Raw genomic sequence first — 20,076 nt, 5'->3', positions numbered from 1 at the left:
CTGTGGTAATTTGGAGTCACACTGGAGGAGCTGCGCGTCCCTGTCAGTCAACGTCTGTGTCCACTGCAGAGGGAAAATGGCGTTGGTGTGCTGCTGGATCCTCTCATAGTGAAGCCCCGCCCCTTCAATGGCGCGCGGTCTTCCCGCTTTTTTTATACTGGCTGAGGAATTTGGTGCTTAAAATGGACAGAAACCGTTTTAAGGCTGTGTTGCCAGTATGAGTACCGTGTACAGTGTACTGAGATGCAGTTGTGTACTGTGTCTGGAGACTCATTCCGCCCCGTTTAGAAGCAGTGCTTCTCCGTACCCTCGTGCTGCCATAATGGCCAGTGACCCACTAACCGGGACGCCGACTCAGTACTCCCCACTCTTCATTCTTCTGGCTCTGTTAGGGGTGGCGGCGTGCTGCGGGAATGTATGCTCGCCATGGTGGGGCTTACGAATAGTTCCCCCAGGAGCTCAGTGTCCTGTCAGTGGGGAACGGGACTATTAACCCTTCAAGAGGTTGGGCCATTCCTCCCCCTAAGTCCCAAGAAGCAGGCAGGTTGGTGTCAACCAGCTCTGCCTGAAAATAACAAACATAGAAAATAAATGTAGAAAACTCTTCAGGAACTTCCTTCAGTGTGACCGGCTCCTCCGGGCACATTTTCTAAACTGAGTCTGGTAGGAGGGGCATAGAGGGAGGAGCCAGCCCACACTATCAAATTCTTAAAGTGCCCATGGCTCATAGTGGACCCGTCTATACTAAATGGACCCCAGTACCTTCTAGGACATAAGAGAAAAGTTAATACACATAATGAAAAACATCTGATTCAGCCATTTATGTGAAAACATAGGAGGAACGAACGTCATAAAGCTAATACTTTTTAAGGGTTGGGTACGGGTGATCAGTGGTTGAGATACCGCCGGTCACCATACCGACGCCGGGATCCTGGTGTTTAGATTGGCGGCGGGGGTGAGGTGGTGCAACGAAGCTCCTTGCAGGTTCTATTCCCACGAGTGGGAATAGTCCCTGTCAGACGGCATGCTGACTGTTGGGCTTTCCACTGTGCGAGATTCCGGCTTCAGTATAGTGACCGGCGGTTTCCCGACCGCCGGTCACTTAAACGCATCGCCTTTTTAATAGCAAAACTGGAAAATACTGAGTTCTAGTAGTGACCAGAAGAAGATACCTCAATGGATAATGTAGGAGAAATCTAGACCATCCGAGCAATAGTACTTGCCACTATCTGCAAGTGGACACGCACTCATATGATTTCTTCTAACTGGTCAAAATAATGTCTTCGGTTGTGCTTTGTGGGTGTATGAGTGAGAACGCCTTTTAAAAGACTGGTGGTCAATTAGGTAGATGGAACATCATCCACTGGCTGCTGAAGGCCATTAAGTTAACCCATCTTTAAAGGGTTATACTGCAATTTTCTATATTTAGTATTACGTGTCAGATTTAGAGTTTTGTTTGGGCTCTGGACTGGGACCACTGGACAGGACTGGTTAGAGTTAGAGTGAATGAAGTTAGGTGGTCTAATGACTCTTCTCATTCAGTGCTACCTTTGGAACTAGCCTAGAATAACTTGAGCAGGAAGAACACTGGTATAAATACTAGTCAGAGTGGACTAGTATACTGCCAAGCAATGAAAGCAGGCACTGGCTGGAGGGGTGGTATTCATGTGACCGGCGGTCTGCTGACCGACAGTCACATGACCTCCTCCACCATCCCGCCGGCTCAGTATCCCGATGGTCGGCATGCCGACCAACAGGGACTATTTCCACTCGTGGGTGTCCACGACACCCATAGAGTGGGAATAGAACCCATGGCGAGCGCAGGTCGCCACCGAGCCTGCAGCATGGCGAGCGCAGCGAGCCCGCAAGGGGCTTGCTGCACTCGCCCCTCCTCGCCGGGATCCCGGCGTCGGTATGCTGCCGGGATCCCGGCGTCGGTAAGCTGACCGGCGGTCAGGAGACCGCCGGTCAGCCATACTACACCCGGCTGGAGGCCTAGGAGACAGGTGTAACAAAACAGAGTGCTCTCAGCAGATGATGTTGGACAGCCTATACAGGTAATGCACACTGCTTGCATGAATGGTAAAGCACAATGAAAGTCTGGCCCTCATTCCGAATTGATCGCTCGCTGCCGTTTTTGGCAGCGCAGCGATCAGGTGAAAAAACTGCATTTATGCGCATGCACATGGTATGGCATGTGCTAAGTACTTTCACACAAAAGTTTGCAGTTTTACAGAAGCTCGAGCGACGTTTTTCAGTCGCTCGAGTGTTCGTAGTATGATTGACAGGAAGTGGGTGTTTCTGGGCGGCAACTCAGCGTTTTCAGGGAGTGTGCTAAAAAACGCAGGCGTGCCAGGCAAAAACGCAGGAGTGGCTGGGGAAATGGGGGAGTGGCTGGCCGAACGCAGGGCGTGTTTGTGATGTCAAAGCAGGAACTAAACTGACTGAAGTGATCGCAAGGAAGGAGTAGGTCTGGAGCTACTCAGAAACAGCATGACATTTTTCCTGTGCAGTTCTGCTAATCTTTTGTTCGCACTTCTGCTAAGATACACTCCCAGAGGGCGGCGGCTTAGCGTTTGCACGGCTGCTAAAAGCAGCTAGCGAGCGATCAACTCGGAATGAGCGCCTCTGTGCACAATGGGGGTCATTCCGACCCGATCGCTCGCTGCAGTTTATTGCAGCGCAGCGATTGGGTCGGAACTGCGCATGCGCCGGCACCGCAGTGCGCCGGCGCATGCCAGCCATCGTTGCCTAGCAATCACCTCTGAGGCAGAGGCGGTCGCTGGGCGGGAGGGGGATGGACGGCGGCGTTAAGCCGCCGTTTAGGGGGGCGCGGTCCAGCCAATGCAGGTGTGGCCGGACCATTGTGCGCAGAACCGTTGGGCGGCGGCTGCGTGATGTCACATGCAGCCACTGCGACCCGGGGCAGCGAAGAGGTTCTCCCGGCCAGCCACAGGAGCTGCGCTGGCCGGGAGTAACTCCTGAGATGCAACAGCATCGCCGCTGTGCAATGCTTTTGCATTTCTGCGGGGGAGGGCCGGCACTGACATGCGGGGCAGACTAGCCCTGTGCTGGGCGTCCCCCCGCATGTCTGAGTGCCTGATCGTAGCTGTGCTAAATTTAGCACAGCTACGATCAACTCGGAATGACCCCCAATGTGCACTCTGGAGCCTGTGAATGGTAATGCGCGCTGAGGTTGGACGTGTACTCAGCAGGCGGTGAATGGTAATGCACGCTGAGCTTGGATGTACACACCATATATCCACTAGGCTCAGCATGTTTATAGTAACTGTTCTGACCAGCGGGTCCATGCCAGCTTATGAAATAACAGTTTTGAGATTGGTAAGAGGGACGCAAGAGTCCATTGTGCGTCACGCATCACTATGATTTATTAACCTTTTTGCTCTTGTGTACTCACTTGTTTCTACTTGTTTCATTCTCCCCTTCTTGTGGACGGACAGCAACAGAGGCGGAACTAGCAGTGGTGCACTGTACTAGGGCCCTCATCCGGCAGCTTTATTATGATTCACACTAACTCATTAAGCGCTGCGTCGCTCTGTGAGCCTCCACTGAGAGAAGAGGACCCTGGGAATGGGAACGCATTCTCTACCTCTCTGTCACCTACTGACTCCCCAGTCACCACCTACCGCCCTCTGCCTCTCCTAGTCACCCATTGCCTCTTCAATCATCTATCTACCTCCCTGCCACCCCCTGCCTCCCTGTCACCCTCTGTCTCTCCCAGCCACCTGTACTTGACACCCACTGACTCCCCAGTCACCACCAGCCTCTCTGTAACCCACTGCCTCTGCTGCAGGCACCCACTGCTTCTCCCCAATCACCCACTGCTTATCCCCTGCCACCCACTGCCTCTCTCTGTAGGGCGGAGGAGGGGGCCCAGTGTGTATTTTTGCACCTGGGACCACCACTCACAAGATCTGCTACTGAACAGCAAGTTCACTCAGTGGCAAAAACTACCTGCACATCTCACCTCATTGAAAAGACAGTTGTGGAATCTTAGCCTTTATCTGTGGAGAATAACATTTTATTTTTATTATGAATCTGTATTCATAATTCACCATCTGTTTTCCCTTGTAGGGGAGACAACGAGTCATAAAATCATACCCACAACGGGCATGTTACATATGTGTAATGTAATGTTTTAATATATGTTTTAAGTTGTTTTAATAAATTGTAATGTGACTGACTCAGATATAAATCGATCGTCTGATGTTGGGTGTACTCTGTTATGAGGTTCTATGATTATATATTCCTTATTCCACATCTTAGCTGCATCTCTATTTGTGGCTGAGTAGGTGTTAATGGGCAGTCAATGGACTTGGACTAAATGTTATGTGGGTGTGTCTGGACGGTATAGGTGAAATTGCAGGCTATGCAGAGTTCTGCATGCACAGAGAGGGCAGGGGCTTTGGGCACTAATTATCTGGGCACGGGCCTGTGGGGACCCAGAAGCAGCTGCTTAGGGGTACAAATGTCCCTCTCTGCAGCGCATATTTTACACTCATTTTTGCGTTTCATTTTTTTTGGGGGGAGGGGCGTAGCATCACCTCCTGGATCAGGCCACACACCCCTCCGTACTGTACCTTGATCCAGTGGAAGTCTCTACAGCCCTTGGGCTGGTGTAAATGTGTGCTAATACCGGTGATGCCTACTGTGACAAGTAGATTGATATGGATGGTGTGGTCCCATAGATGGAGCTTGGTATAGAAGATCTACATTCATTAAGTTGACCCCATCTGGTCGACAGGCACAAGGTCGACATGGACAAAATGTTGACATATAAAAGGTCAACAATGGAAAAGGTCTACGGCTATAAAAGGTCAACAGGATCAGAAAGGTCGACATGCCAATGGTTGACACACACTGTTTTTTGCAATTTTGTGGTTAGTGTGGATAGTTTTTTCATCTGGGACCGCCATTTGTAGAAACGCATCCCCTCGTTTCGGGCACGGTGTCTCGCTCTGCTCTGCTTGCGGCAAGGACACTAAAAGTTATGATTTGTGACATGGATAGTCAAGGAGGGAAAAAGTTCACAAACATTAAAAAAAAAAAAAAAAATGTGTCGACCATTGTCATGTTGACCATATGAACCTCTCGATCTTTCACATGTCGACATTTTGACCATGTCGACCATATAGGAGTGACCTAATGACGGTCTACCTAATGTATGTCGACCTATAGTCCGGATCCCCCATAGATGTACAGCACATTTTAGCCAAAGGAGCTACAAGCAATACATTTAAAAAAAATAAGACAATTGCAACATACTGTATGTCAAAAATGTAAATCAACATCAAATCCATTTCTAACACAAAGGTTCTGCAGTCTGCTGCAGCTGTGACATTTCTGAAAACAGCTTTTCAAGCTCTGGGTGAATTATAAGTTATCAAGCAATAAATTGGTTTAATATTCATAGATTTTTTTTATTCTGGTTGTATACAAGGTCAGGTAACTGTCTCATACTATAAATAAATGAGCAAAGTGTTTTGTCAATCATTTTCCCAGCAAGATATGTCTGCCTGATCAGCGTGCCTTCTGTATGCCATTAAATGGCTCACTGTGTACAAGACGCTGCAGGGAGAATAATACAGGTAATACCATTTGTCTGCTAAAGCATGCAGCACTGTCTCGTAAAAATGTTTTACCCAGCATTACACTGTGAAGAATAACCGAATATAACACCAAAGTGTTACATAAATCTAGAAAACCTGTGGCACAGGATTGCAAAACTCTCCCCTTCCCCCTTTTCAATATACAGATATTGCCATGGATCCAAGGGAAGCTCCCACAGTGACCTCCTAATATGAACTTGAACACAGTGGCAGCATTGAACGCAAGTAGATATCTCCTCCCGTCAGGGCCGGCGCAACCACTAGGCAGCTTTAGGCAGCTGCCTATGGTCGGCAGCCACTGGAGGGCGGTACCACACACTGGTGATGAGAGGATTCTTTCTTCATTATTCCCTTGCCTCAGCTCAGCCAAGCACCTCTTCTTTAAGAGACGAGGAGCAGCCAGGGATGTCGTTGCCGCCCAGCCACCACTGAAACTGTGTATAACGTGAGTGAATGTAATGGGCTCCCTGGTCTGCTCCTGGCCTCCCATAAGTTATCCGCTCCCCTCTCCGTTATTGGGCCGCTTCATGTTACCCGCTCCCCAATCCCCCCCCCCCCCCCCTGCGATTGGTCTCCTGGCTTCAGCAGGCTGTTGAAGAGGCAATAGGAAATTGGCTTCACGTATGCTACCTGCTGTCCCGCAGCGCTCCCCTCTCCATTAATGAGCTCCCCCGGCTTTCATTTTACCGGTCCCCCCCTAGCGATTACTTTTGCTTGTGTCTGCAACTCACTTGCACCTCCACTTGCGGCTGGAGGGTCATAGCTAGGTAATAACGAGATGCTCACATGTATGCTAAGTTCAGTGTGTCGACAGAACCGTGGGCTATGCAGAGTTGGCGTGTATGTGATTATGCCTGTTTCAGACTGATTTTTGCACCAGAGATAGGGCTGGAATATTATGTGCTGATAATAATGATCGGGATGGTCTAGTCATAGAAATTCATAGTAAACTCAGAGTGGGTAGCAGTTGATTTACCGACGAACACAATACCAACGTTCATTATCCCTACAGCCACTGACCTACGGTCAAAATACCGACATTCATTATACAGACATGTCCAAAATGCCGACATAGTCAGAATACCGGCATTTAAAATGCCGACATGTCAAAATGCTGACATTTATTTTTTTTTAAAGGATTTTTTGTCACAAAACAGACTTGTTCATGCTTTCCTATCCCAGTGGACCTGGAGGCGGCATGTAATAGTGTGCCAAGCGCAGCGAGGCACCATGCCCGAAGCATGGCGAGCGCAGCGAGCCATGTGAGGGGACGCAGTCCACTTACACGGTGTCCATGTCAACCTATGTCCACATTGACACGAAAAAAAAAACAGAAAAACTCATGTTGGTATTTTGAAAGGTCTGCATTTCAAATGTCAGTATTCTGACTATGTCGGTATTCTGAACATGTCAGCATAATGAATGTCAGTATTTTGATCGTGTCGGTATTGTGGCTGTCGGTTAACGACTGTAGGTATTGTGTCCGTAGGTAAATCATACCGAACCCCTCAGAATAATAGCGAATACGTGCATTTACTGTAGTTCAGCGCACAAAATGTGGGAGTAACGACAGACAACTTCAGTACTCTGCATTAGAAACTTTGTACAGATCAGAGCAACCCATGTATACTTTTGTTAGTTGAGATGATCACTGAATTAGCACCCTTATTTTTTTTTTCATTGAAAATATTTAGGTGCTGTAGGTGGTAACTGTGATATCCTTAACAATATAAATAAACCATAGTGACCATAGTGCACTCAGTTGGCGTTACAAAGCAAATCCCTGGTGTACATCCGTTTGCGTGAATGTGCAAGCACTGAGATGCCCACTATGAGCATCTGTAGATGCTGTAACAACGACTGGTGCGGGTTGCTCCATGGAAACCTGCACCAGCGCTATGGCAGGTGCAGACTTTCTGTCTGAGTATAGCGTCCACTGTGCCCGACTGAGCGCTTGTGTACACAAACACATCAGTGACACTCCCATAACACAGACCATCCCCGTGCATCTCTTTAGTCACCGGCCCAGGATTGGCCAGCACTTTACATTTCTGATACTGCACATCTCAATCGCAGCAGCGCCTTTGTGCGTGTGTTATGCCGTGTTTAGGGATTTTCACACACACGCAGTAGCAAGAATAGCTCAACAATGTGAATATCAGCATTGTGTACAACTCAGAATCAAACCCATTGTGAATTTTTAAGCGAATAACTACCACCTCTAACAGGATATACTGGCAAGCTTCAGTACAAGGAGATGGGATATGACAGTTTTAAGCTTCCCTTGTTTCTATTTAAATAATAAAAGAACATTGCAATCTTTATGGTTTCTGGTGGTTCCTATGAAGGATAATTTATGTTCACAAAAAAAAACCCTATGATAGGGATAAGCAGGACTGAATTTATTTTGAAAAAAACATATTTCACTTAAATCAGGGGAGTGTTTAATTTGTAACTAACTCAAATATACAACACTAAGGGACTATAGGGATTGTGTAAAATCCAGAATGGCCCAGACTACGGAACACCAGACCAGACCAGCTCCCTGCAGCGACCTCTGCCACTGTGGAGCTAGTAATATGTGCCCCTGTCTGTCTCTGCCCAAGGGTGTCCAGAGCAGGGGGTTGTCTGTGACAGGTGTCACCATGGAGACGGGGCGGGAGAGATTAGTTTCCTCCTATGGTTTGGAACGCTCTCCCCATCTTCCCAGTGAGAGCTGTCACAGACGACACCCCCCGGAGGGGCACATAGGAGGATGCAAACTACAAGCTCCACAGTGGCAAAGGTCACTGCATGGAGACGGACCGGCATTCCGGGATCCAGACCATTCCCAATCCCAGAAGTACATTATGGTTTATTTTTATTTGTTAGAGAATGTCACAATTATAGGATAGTAGCCACTGAAGATTTTCTGTCACCAGAACTATTCACAAGTAAATATGTAAGGCTGATAACTGAGTAATCATATCACTTAAAATCAAAATATATTTTCCTGGATTGCACCAGAGTTATACAAAATAATGTTAAATTAAACCAAGTAAATGGTTTCATGTTCACACATTTGTTTTCTGTATCCATTATTTCTTTGTGCAATTTGTGTAAACATTGTTTACATTTCTTTCAATATTTAAACAGACAAATAATGTTAAAGATGCTTAAATGCAACAAGCATTAATACAAAACATCAGAGCCGGCCCTAACCAATATGATGTCCTAGGCAAGATTTTGGCTGGTGCCCCCTAGCACCACCGCTAGTTCTGCCTCTGACCCTGCACCCCTTTCCCATCACCATCACCCCTCACCCATAGCAGTCCCTATTTTGGTGTTTGTACCCCCTATATTTTAATTAGGAACAGTTTGCACATTTGGCGCACATTATTAATGCCCCTATACACATAATGACACACATACAGTAGTACCCTGTTACACATATACCGCACATTATTAATGTCCTTATACACATAATGGACACACATAGTGCCCTTTACACATACATTGCACATTATTAATGCATTTTTACATGACACATATAATGTTCCTTACACATATTCCAAACACTACTGCACAACCAACCCACTCACATGCACACAGCACTCACACTGCCACTAACATTGTGACCTCTGCCTCTGCTTGGAAACAGATGTGTCCTCACAAATCTTGCATCAATACTAATGTCGGGCACCTTTTTTTTTTAATGAAAATGCATCTTATTTGCCTTGCTATGTGGCTAGGATGCACAAGCAGCTTCTGCTGATTAAAATGATATGCAGCATGCCTATATTCTGTGTGAGACTGTGGCTGTATCTGCATATGAAATGCTACATACAGAGTATAGGCATGCCGCATATCATTTTAATCAGCAGAAGCTGCTGATGCCCCTAGGCATATCAAATGCCCTAGGGAATTGCATAGTTTGCCTATGCCTATGACCGGCTCTGCAAAACATGTACAACAATGAGCCTGATGTATAGTTGAATGCAAGCTGGTCATGTTCGCTCTTGCATTGCAAGCACAGAAATAAATGCTTATACACAACTGTGCACATCACAATGTGTCAGCCATTCATAGATTGTTTAATACGGGAAGCAGTCAATTTGCCGGTTGCCGGAATCCAGACACACGGTGAAATACCGGCAGTCAGAATCCTGACCGCCGGCCGAAATCCCCACTCGGATGTTAGCCCACGCCACTACACAAAGGGGAATATAACCCTTGGCCCGAAGCGTGGCAAGCATAGCGAGACCGCGAGGGGACACACTGCATTGCCGCCGGTATTCTGGCTGTCTCCTCAACGCCGGGATCCCGACAGCCGGCATATTATACTGATCCTATTTAATACTCATCATCGTCATCATCAATGCACTCTTCCAGCAGCCTATACTCAAATGATATGCCTAGAAACAGGCTTTCCCTTACGTCCAACTCCTCACTGAGCCTTGTCTAGGTGAGAATGCCCAGTTACCTTCCAGTTTCACCTTTCCAATAGCAAGAGGAAATGTGACTGAAGTGCAAACAACTCTCCATCATCAGTACTTGTGTTACTCCCAATTCCAGAGAACACTAGATACAGTACACAAAATAGATACACTTATACTGGGGATGTACAGTATACTTACACTTGATCAGGGCAAATATAAGAATCAGCTTTATTGGCCATGTATACTTGCGTATACTAGGAATTTGTCTTCGGTTTGCTATACAACATTCAAGTAGGTAACAGATAAGCAGGGGCAAGGAAAGTCAGACAGATAGGTATACCGCAGAGACACAAGTGCGTTACATGTTCGTCTAGTCTGTCAATGTTCAGGAGTTCAGCAGGCGGACCGTTTGGAGAAATAAACTTTTGAGGCTTCTGGTGGACCCGGCTGGGATGGCCCTGTAACGCCTGCCTGAAGGAAGCAAGTTAAACATGCTGTGGTCGGGGTGTAGCTGGTCCTTTACTATCTTCGTTGCCCGCTTTTTAGCTCTGGACAGGTACAGGTACAGGTACTGGACTGAGGGAAGGTCGGCCCTGAAGATCTTCTTCACGGTTCTGACCACCTTTTGCAGCCCGCATCTGTCCCTCGCGCTGGTAGAGCCGTACCATACCAGTATCGAGGAGCACAGTACCAACTCCACAATCGCGGAGTAGAAGAGGAGCAGAAGCTTCTGTGGGATGTTGAACTTCCTTAGTTGCCTGAGGACGAACAACCTCTGCTGCACTTTCCAGACAGTGGCGTCGGCCTTGGACCCCCCATTTAAGGTCCCAAGAGATTGTGGTCCCCAGGAACTTGAAGGAGTCCACTAGCGATATCACACTGTCAGCAATCATTACTGGAGGTGCACTAGCTGACTTTTTCCTGAAGTCCACTATCATCTCAACAGTTTTGAGGGGGTTGAGCTCACGGTTGTTGTGGCGGCACCACTGGGCCAACTTGTCTTAACGACAGGCTTAGCCGCTCTCAGCTTCTGTGTATAGGTTGGAAGTAGGTGAACGAGGCAGTTGTCAGATAGGCCCAGTGCAGTACGCGGGATAGACCGGAAGGCAGACTGAGGGTAGTGTAGCAGTGGTCAAGGGTGCGCCCTTCCCTAGTGGGACACGTGACTTGTTGTTTGTACTTAGGTTGCTCATTGCTCAGGTTAGTTCTGTTAAAGTTGCCCACCACTATAAGCAGAGAGTCTGGGTGTTATTGTTCTATGTCGGATATGCATACGGCCAGGTGGTGCAGGGCTTCGTTTGCGCAGGACAAGAACAATTGATGAAAATTCCCGGGGGAAATAGAAGGGGTTGCAGTTGATACTCAGCATCTCCAGTCGAGGGCTACATGATTTGCCTAGGATTGTGACATTGGTGCACCATCTGTTGTTGATGTAGAAGCAGAAGCCACCACCCTTCGTTTTTTCTGAGAGAACCTTGGAGCAATCGGCCCTGAAGAGACCGAAGCCCGGCAGAGACATTGGGTCATTCGCAATATGGTCGTCCAGTTACGTCTCCGTAAAGCAGAGGACGGATGACCCTGTAATGCCTGACCCTGCGCTGCCCAGCAGGAGGGATAGTTCGTCAAACTTGTTTGCCAGTGAGTGCACATTCGAGAGCAGGATCGCGGGAAGTGTAGACCAGTGCCCACTCCACCGCCACCTCACTAGGGCAACTGCGTGACAGCCTCTCCTCTGAGCCCAGGTCTTTCTACTAGGGCCGACATGAGGGCCTCCGTTTCTTTTCGGGGCCGCCAATCCGCCCTTCTGGGGCTGCCGTTCTGCCTGCCAGTCGCTGCCGGGATGCGGGGGGGCACTGCCGCTTGGTCATCCACGACGTCTTCATCCCTGCCACAGAGGGCAGCGACGGCAGCAAGGGCTGCTGATCCACCCGCCGACAGGCCCGAAAGTGGGGTAAGAACCGCGGGAGTGCTCCAACTTAGGAGGGCTTTCCTGCTGTATTTGGTCTCCAGTGGGGTAGACAAGGGCAGGGGAAAACAAGGGGAAACAGGTATTTTGGCTGAGCTGCATAACTCCGAGGCAGTCATCTGCGGCGCCATCTTGGATATGAATTACCAGTCTCAGTGAATCCACATGACCATGCTTGGTCTTGTTTCCATATTTTATGCTTCCAGTAGCTGCTATGCATACCATAATGAATGCTGTGCAAATGAGCCTTAATTACATCGATTGCACATCTAAGAGGTAGGCAGAGGTAGGGTGTGACTTTGAAGCTGATGGAGGCAGACATGTAATTGCTAAGCTCTGACAACCCCTCAAATATGTAACTACTATTTCTGACAATTATTCTCTTGCTTTGCAGGACAGATAGGATCACTTCTTGTGGTTACCTACCTGTGTGCCAGGGATAAGAAACACACAAGAAGGTAGGTTTATTTACTATTTACTATTATGTCCTGGACTTCTGATAAAATCTCTTTTTATTTTGAGACTGATTCTACAATGGATAGGACTCATTTAAAGGTGGACACGTGAGCCTTTGTTATGGTATATGGCAAAAAAGCATAATCACTTTTTTAGTATTTAATTATTCAGTAACATGTCATCCATTTTCTTACTTTAATAATCTTCAACTGCACCAAATCCAGCAGTCTTCTGCCACCTGAAACTTATTCCAGTGCCATCTGCTGATGTAGCTCTATTTACCCTATACTTGTCCTATACATACTTGCCTACCTGACCCTCTCCATGAGGGAGAAAATGCTCTGTTCCTGGACTTTCCTGGTAATGTATGATTGCCATCACCTGTGGTAAGCTAGTTAATTGATAAGAAAGGTGTTTCACCACAGGTGATGGCAATCATACATTACCAGGAAAGTCCAGGAACAGAGCATTTTCTCCCTCATGGAGAGGGTCAGGTAGGCAAGTATGGTCCTATATTGTCTTCAACTGTAAGTTGCTGTTATCCTGTTTTGATTATTTATGTACTCTGTAATTGGGCGCTGCGGAACCCTTGTGGCTCCATATAAATAAAGGATAATAATAATAATAATGAAGCATTAGGTTACCTGAAGTTCTTTAACCCAAAACCATGCTTCCTTCATGTTTTCCTCATTAACCTCTGCTAACTTCGACTTCCAAGCCTCTACTTTAGAATCAAACTTTACAAAGTTGAACATCTTCTTTGGTTTAAGTTGCTCCTGTTGAGAACAATTGTACTAGTTATACTAGGTTATTACAAATAAATCAAATAATGGAAAACAGACTGGAGCTCTATTGTTTACAAAATACATAAAAGGAACACACATTTAAGCAATTAGCAAGAAAGCAAATTACTTAAAAAGGTCATATTTTAATACACTGATATATATCTATGTTACTGTGGAAAAAAAAAACAAAGAGTTATGGTAAAACATACCTTCGTTAACTCTTTTTCTTCAAGGTCTATGGGATCCACAGGGTTAACCTTAGGTATGCCGGTGGAGACCAGGACTGGCACTGAACAGATTAATCTTGAGAGCACAGTACTCCTCTCCCTTTATACCCCGCCCCTATGATCAGGCACTTCACTTGTAGTTAATAAAACCAAGGCCCTCATTCCGAGTTGTTCGCTCGCTAGCTGCTTTTAGCAGCATTGCACACGCTAAGCCGCCGCCCTCTGGGAGTGTATCTTAGGTTAGCAGAATTGCGAACGAAAGATTAGCACAATTGCGAATAGAAATTTCTTAGCAGTTTCTGAGTAGCTCCAGACTTACTCAGCCATTACGATCAGTTCAGTCAGTTTCGTTCCTGGTTTGACGTCACAAACACACCCAGCGTTCGCCCAGACACTCCCCCGTTTCTTCAGACACTCCCGCGTTTTTCCGCACACTCCCAGAAAACGGCCAGTTTCCGCCCAGAAACACCCACTTCCTGTCAATCACAGTACGATCACCAGAACGATGAAAATTCCTCGTTATGCCGTGAGTAAAATACCTAACTTTTGTGTAAAATAACTAAGCGCATGCGCTCTGCGAACCTTGTTCATGCGCATTAAGCGACTAATCGCAATATAGCGAAAATCGGCAACGAGCGAACAACTCGGAATGACCACCCAAAGCAGGAGCTGGAGAAAGGAGAGAAGGAAGAATGGTACACACAGGATATCACACTCTCATAGAGAAGAGAAGGGAACTGGTGACCGTAAAGGCAACCCATTGAAGCTAGGTGCGTCAGGGTGGGCGTCCTGTGGTTCCCATGGAACTCGAAGAAAAAAGTTAACAAAAGGTAAATTTTACCATAAATCTTTGTGTTCTTCTCTGGGGTCCATGGTCTCCACAGGGTTATCCTTGGGATGTCCCAAAGCAGTTGTAACATGGAGGGAACACTCCTAAGCTGTAAGAAGGACATTGCGGCCAAAGGTTGCATTCTGAGTGGCAAAAGTATCAAAGGCACAGAACCTAAAAAACGTGTGGGCAGAAGACCACATAGCAGCCTTGCATAGTTTTTCAGCAGATGCTCCATGGCGTGCTGTCCACGAAGAACCCACTGAGCGAGTAGAGTGGGTGGAGACTGTACTTGGAACAGGGAGATCAGCCTGCGTGTAAATCTGTGAGATGGTCATGCGGAGCCAACAGGCCAAAGTTTGTTTATTGGGGGGCCAGCCCGCTTGTGGAATCCATAGAGGATAAATAAGGAATCTGTTTTCCGAACAGAACTAGTACGTTCCACGTAGATCCTGAGAGCCCGGACCACATCCAACAAAGCTTCCTCATGTGAAAGACCAGGTTCCTGGAAGATCCGTACCACAATCGGTTCATTTATATGGAATTTAGACACTACCTTAGGTAGGTATCCACTTTTAATCCGAAGGACTGCCCAGTCCTAGTGAAATATCAAAAAGGGGAGCGACAGGAGAGAGCTCCCTAGTCAGAGACTCTTCGGGCTGAAGCTATAGCCAGGAGAAATAGGTTTTTAGCGGTGAGCCACTTCAGGTCAACCATCTCCAATGGTTCAAAGGGAGTCCATTGTAAGGCCCCAAGAACTAGGGAAAGATCCCACGGAGAAACTGGAGGGACGAATGGAGGCTGTATCCAGAGTACACCCTGGAGGAAGGTACACACATCTGATAAGGGAGCCAGTATCTGTTGGAACCAGACGGACAAATGATGAGACCTGGACCTTCAGTGAAGCCAGGTGGAAACGCATACCTAGGACCACATGTAAGAAGGCTAACAGCCGAGGGATCCTGAGAACTTTAGGATTGTAGTTACGATTAGCACATCACTGAAACTAGGAGAGCCAGATACAGTAATAAATACGTGCTGAGACTGGTCTGCGAGCCTGAAGCATGGTTTGAACCACCGCCCCCAAAAAGCCTTTGCTCCTTATGAGGGATGTCTCAAGAGCCACAGTATCAAAGACAAGCGAGGCAGGTCCAGATGTAGGCAGGGCCCCTGAGAAAGCAGATTCAGATGGAAAGGCAGAGGGAAGGACTTGTCTATAGAGAGACATTGAAGATCCGTGAACCAATGGCATTTGGGCCATGCCGTAGCCACGAGGATAAGCTAGCCACCTTCCTCTTTGAATTTGCAAAGTACTCTGGGAAGGAGCGGCACTGGAGGGAAGAGGGAAGCTAGACGAAAGGTCCTGTAGTATGTCCTGAGCCATTTGAAGGGCTTGGTACACTGCCTGAAGTTCCAGGACGTTGATCGAGAGATCCCTTTCCGACAGATACCAGCACCCCTGAAATGAGTGACTGCCCATGACAGCTCCCCAGCCTCAGGAGACTGGCGTCTCTGGTGAGAAGCATCCAATGAGGGATCCAGAATGTATGTCCCTTGGTCAGGTTGGGATGTGTGAAGCCACCACGAGAGGGACGTCCGAACATCCTGTGGCAGTATCAAAGTTTGAAATTTGATCAGTTGTGGTAGACCATTCCATCTGGAGAGTATCAGGTGCCGTAGAGGTCTAGAGTGAAACTGGGCATATTCCACCATTTCGAAGGTGGACACCATGGACCCTATGGTCTGCGTTACTGAATAGATCAAGACTTGTTTGTTGAAGGTGAAGGAGATTGTGGATATGAAACTGTATTGCTGTCACCTTGTCCTGAGGAAGGAAGATGCACTTGACACGGGCATTCAGAAGTGCACCGAGGTGGAGCATCCTTTGAGATGGGATGAGTGAGGATTTGGTCCAATTCATCAGCAATCTTTGATTCTGCAGGAATGACATTGTCACCTGTAAGTGATAGTACAAGACCTCCTGGGATTGTGCCAGAAGGAGGAGGTCATCTAAGTAAGGGAGTATTAAAATGTCCAGTCACCGGAGATTGGCTGCCATCACCGCCATGAGCTTGGTGAACACCCTGGGAGCTGTGGACAGGCGAAGGGTAGGGCCTGAAATTGGAAATGCTGGACGCAGAACAACAAATCAGAGATATTGCTGATGACAGGGTGCTATGGGTACATTTAGGAACGCATCTTGTATATCCAGAGAGACCATATAATCCCCAGGTTGCATAACTAGGACAATGAAGTGGAAGGTTTCCATGCGGAACTTGGGTACCTTGAGGTATTAATTCAGCAACTTTAAATTCAGAATGGGACTATAGGACCCATTTGGTTTCTAAACCAAAAAGAGTGTAGAATAGAATCCCTGGCCCTGTTGAGACAGGGGGACTGGGATAATGACACCCGACGGTAGTGAGGAGTGAACTACACCCTTCAGCACATGAGCTTTGCTAGTGTCTGTCAGTGCAGTGGTAGGAAATAATTGTCTTGGGGGGGTGCCTCAGGAATGAGAGAGTGTACCCTTAAGATACCTTTTTTTGGACGCAGGGGGGGCTCATCTAGTCAGGCTAAGGGTTTATCCTCTGGCTTGGTAGTTGGACGTCTATTCGCCCACACTCACTTGGTTTTGGCATTGAAGGCCTTGACTGTCTGAGATAGACTTGGAAAGGACTGACCCTTGGCCTTGCCCTGTAGACGAAATGTCCGAAATGACAAAGTCTTAGACCGCACTGAAGAAGCCGAAGGCAGGCAAGCTGTCTTGGAGGTTGCCAGTTTCTCGATAGTTTTGTCCAGTTCCTGTCCACATAGGAAATCGCCCGTGTATGGCAGAGCTTCCAGGGCCTTTTTGGTGTCCGAATCTGCCTTCTATGAACGGAGCCACACTATGCGGTGTGCTGCAACGGAAACAAATGGAAGCTTTACATGATAACAAAACTGAATCCAAAGCCTCTTCACCAACGTAATAGGCTGCATCCCTGATATTGGCAATAAGAGACAATTGTTCCATGGTAGGCTCAAACCATGTTTCTATTGAATTAGCTACCCAGGCTGTAGCTGTAATTGGCCTGGCTGTAGCTCCTGTAAGGGAGTACAACGATTTAAGAGTTAAGACACGCATCCAGTTGTCTATCCAGCGGAGAGGATGCAGCCGAGATAGGGAAGATGAAACTTTTAAATAAATGTGCTACGTGAGCATCTACCAGAGGTGGGATTTCCCATTTTGCACAATCAGTTTCGGGTAACGGGTAAAAGGAGCTGAGACTTTTAAGGACCGTAAGTAGGAGTTCTCCAAGCCTCATTCCTAGCTTCCAAGAAGTGATCTGAGTTTGGAAACTCAGCTAACACTACCTTCTGCCACTTGCGTAGAGGATAATTAAACACAGAGTGGCTGGTTCAGCATCTTTTAATTGAATTTGATCGCCCTAATTAATGCAGCCATGAAATATGGGGTTTACCACCTCATCCCCTGAGGGGGATTCTGAATCAGAAATCTCTGCCTGATTCCGAATCAGATATTTGCGCAGACTGTGAGGGAGACACAATATGTTTAGTTGCAGCAGTTTTAGGCAGTGTTGCTTGGCCCTGTATAAATTGCTGAAATGCAGCAGAAGAAGCAGCCAAACTCTGTACTGAGTTAGAGAATGAGTCCAACCATGGAGAAGGGATGGGTGGAGCTCCAATAATCTGATGTACAGGCTGCAATGGCTGCTGGAATCCCATAGGGGAAGGCATGGTTGGCTGTAGTGGCCGTGTAAACCCATAGGCGGAGCCACAGGTGGGGTAGCAATATGGTCAGCAATCTTTGATAGTAGATCAGAAAAAGAAGCCCATGGAGGCCTTGTACTGGCACTGGGAAAGCTGGGGTGCTCGGAGGGGATTCAGTATTATGTATGTGTTAAGCAATAAATGTACAGGCGCTAACTCTAAAAAATGAAAGATGGAAACTTCCCTTAATTGCTGTATATCAAGGCGATGTACAGTCCTTCCAAGGTCCTATCCCAAGAGTATCTTCTACCGGATTAGACTCCGATGTTCCCCGAGTTCATATGGAAAGGAAAAAAAGAACCATATGGTGTAGTACGTAAAGGTAGCGGGTAGTGAATGTATAGTAGAATGCCTCGTGCCTCCTCCCAAAGTGACACCCGAACAGTGGTGTGAAGAACAGAATCACTGGCTCAATTACCGGATTGTGGACTCAGAAAAGCGTGTAACCACTATCCTTTCAATTGGTCCAGGTGTTAACTCCGCAAAGCCCAAACCTGGTGGTTTTCAGTGCTTCAGACCTCTTCCCCAAACATCTCCATACGTGTAGCACAATGATGACAAAATTAGCTTAATTACCAGACTCAGGTATTTGCTCAGCGTATGTCTATGTCCTTTGTGGTGTTCATAAACGGAAACTCGTCAACCAGACCGGCCCAGATGTACCATGGGTTTATGCAAATAAATATATAAAAAAACGCATGGCATAATACGTTTTTTATTTATTAAAAATGTTAAAATAACTTGTACAATGATTCCTTGCTGGAATCTTAAATATGTAGTATAAACAATTACCAGATGTAATGCATGCAAAAAACAACTAAAAACTAAATCCTCCACTCCTTAGACAAAGCTCATTGGATGGCATGAGTGACAATAGAATTGAATCAATTACCAGAGACCCAGAGTATGTACATATGAACACTCTGGAGGGTGTGGAGAAAGATGTACTCCCAGTTTGCGCTCCGGATCGCTCCCTGGACCCCTCACCTGTCCTGGTTATCGAGAAAAAAGACCGTGTCACCGTAGCCGTCCCTCCACCAACGCGTTTCAACCCGCACTCGGGTCTTTTTCAAGGTGATGAGCATGTCCCCTCCTGGTCCTGTATTTAAATCCCCTTTACCCAATCAGGGGCCGTCTCTGTCCCCGGTAAATGAGTTCAGCTGTGAGCACTATTGGCCCTCCCATCCGTTGCCGTGGACGCCGACTTCAAACTTCCGGCCATCTAGAGACTCACAGTGACTTCCGGCTGTTGGTTCCCGTGGTTACGGGTCCGCGTTGTCTTCTTGCTCCCTCCGTACTTCCGCCGCCTGATGTCGTCACTCCCCTTCTTACTTCCGGACGGCGGTTTCCCTTATTATATGTCCTCACATCTTTATTCTTGCTTGCGAGCTTCTTTCTTGATTTCGCCTGCTTCCCGTAGTCCTCGTCTTCGTCACTTCCGGTTTGGCCATTTCCATGGTAACCGCTACGTGTGTTGAAAATAGTCCTCCTTCTTACTCTCGGTTTCCATGGTGACGGTATACTCCGCTGTTGTCAACTTCACGATGTACTACTGTCGGCTTCCTTATCTTTAGAAATATCAGTCCTTTATCGGGGAAATAATAGTTTTACGGACAAGTCCTGTTCCCTTCTTCCTCATTTTGACTTTCCTTCTTTTCATATAGAGTTTGCCCTCAAAGCAAAAAATAAATAAAAATGGGGATTAAAAAGGGTTTGGTGTGAAGGAAATCTGACAACAAAGCCTATTCTTGTATGAAATATGTAAAATATTATGGTCAAGATATTGAATGTGAAGATGCTGGTTATTGAATCAAGTGTAGATGAAGTTATATGGAATCACAGGAACCACTTGAGTTCGAAATCTAAATTGAGTCCATGTGGTTTGAGTGTGTTCAGTTCATAGATGAGTTTCATCTCTGCCTTGGCCAATTGTGTGCCTATGCCTTTTTGACGGGTATGTCCCTCAATAAGTTTAATTCCAACAAACTGTT

At 47.0% G+C, this 20,076-nt stretch overlaps 1 protein-coding gene across 4 annotated transcripts in view; it reads right to left on the bottom strand.

Moving 5' to 3' along the window:
* The window catches only part of VWA3B (von Willebrand factor A domain containing 3B), a 340,688-nt gene that overhangs the window by 197,334 nt on the left and 123,278 nt on the right, over nucleotides 1-20,076 (bottom strand). For all 4 annotated transcript variants that reach the window (XM_063953326.1, XM_063953327.1, XM_063953324.1 and 1 more), the window contains exon 12: nucleotides 13,115-13,246. In XM_063953326.1, coding sequence (XP_063809396.1) covers nucleotides 13,115-13,246 — 132 coding nt within the window. The remainder of the gene's footprint in view (nucleotides 1-13,114; nucleotides 13,247-20,076) is intronic.

Source organism: Pseudophryne corroboree, chromosome 2, assembly GCF_028390025.1.
Source record: "Pseudophryne corroboree isolate aPseCor3 chromosome 2, aPseCor3.hap2, whole genome shotgun sequence".
Lineage (NCBI taxonomy): Eukaryota > Metazoa > Chordata > Amphibia > Anura > Myobatrachidae > Pseudophryne > Pseudophryne corroboree.
This window is presented reverse-complemented; position numbering and strand designations above follow the sequence as displayed.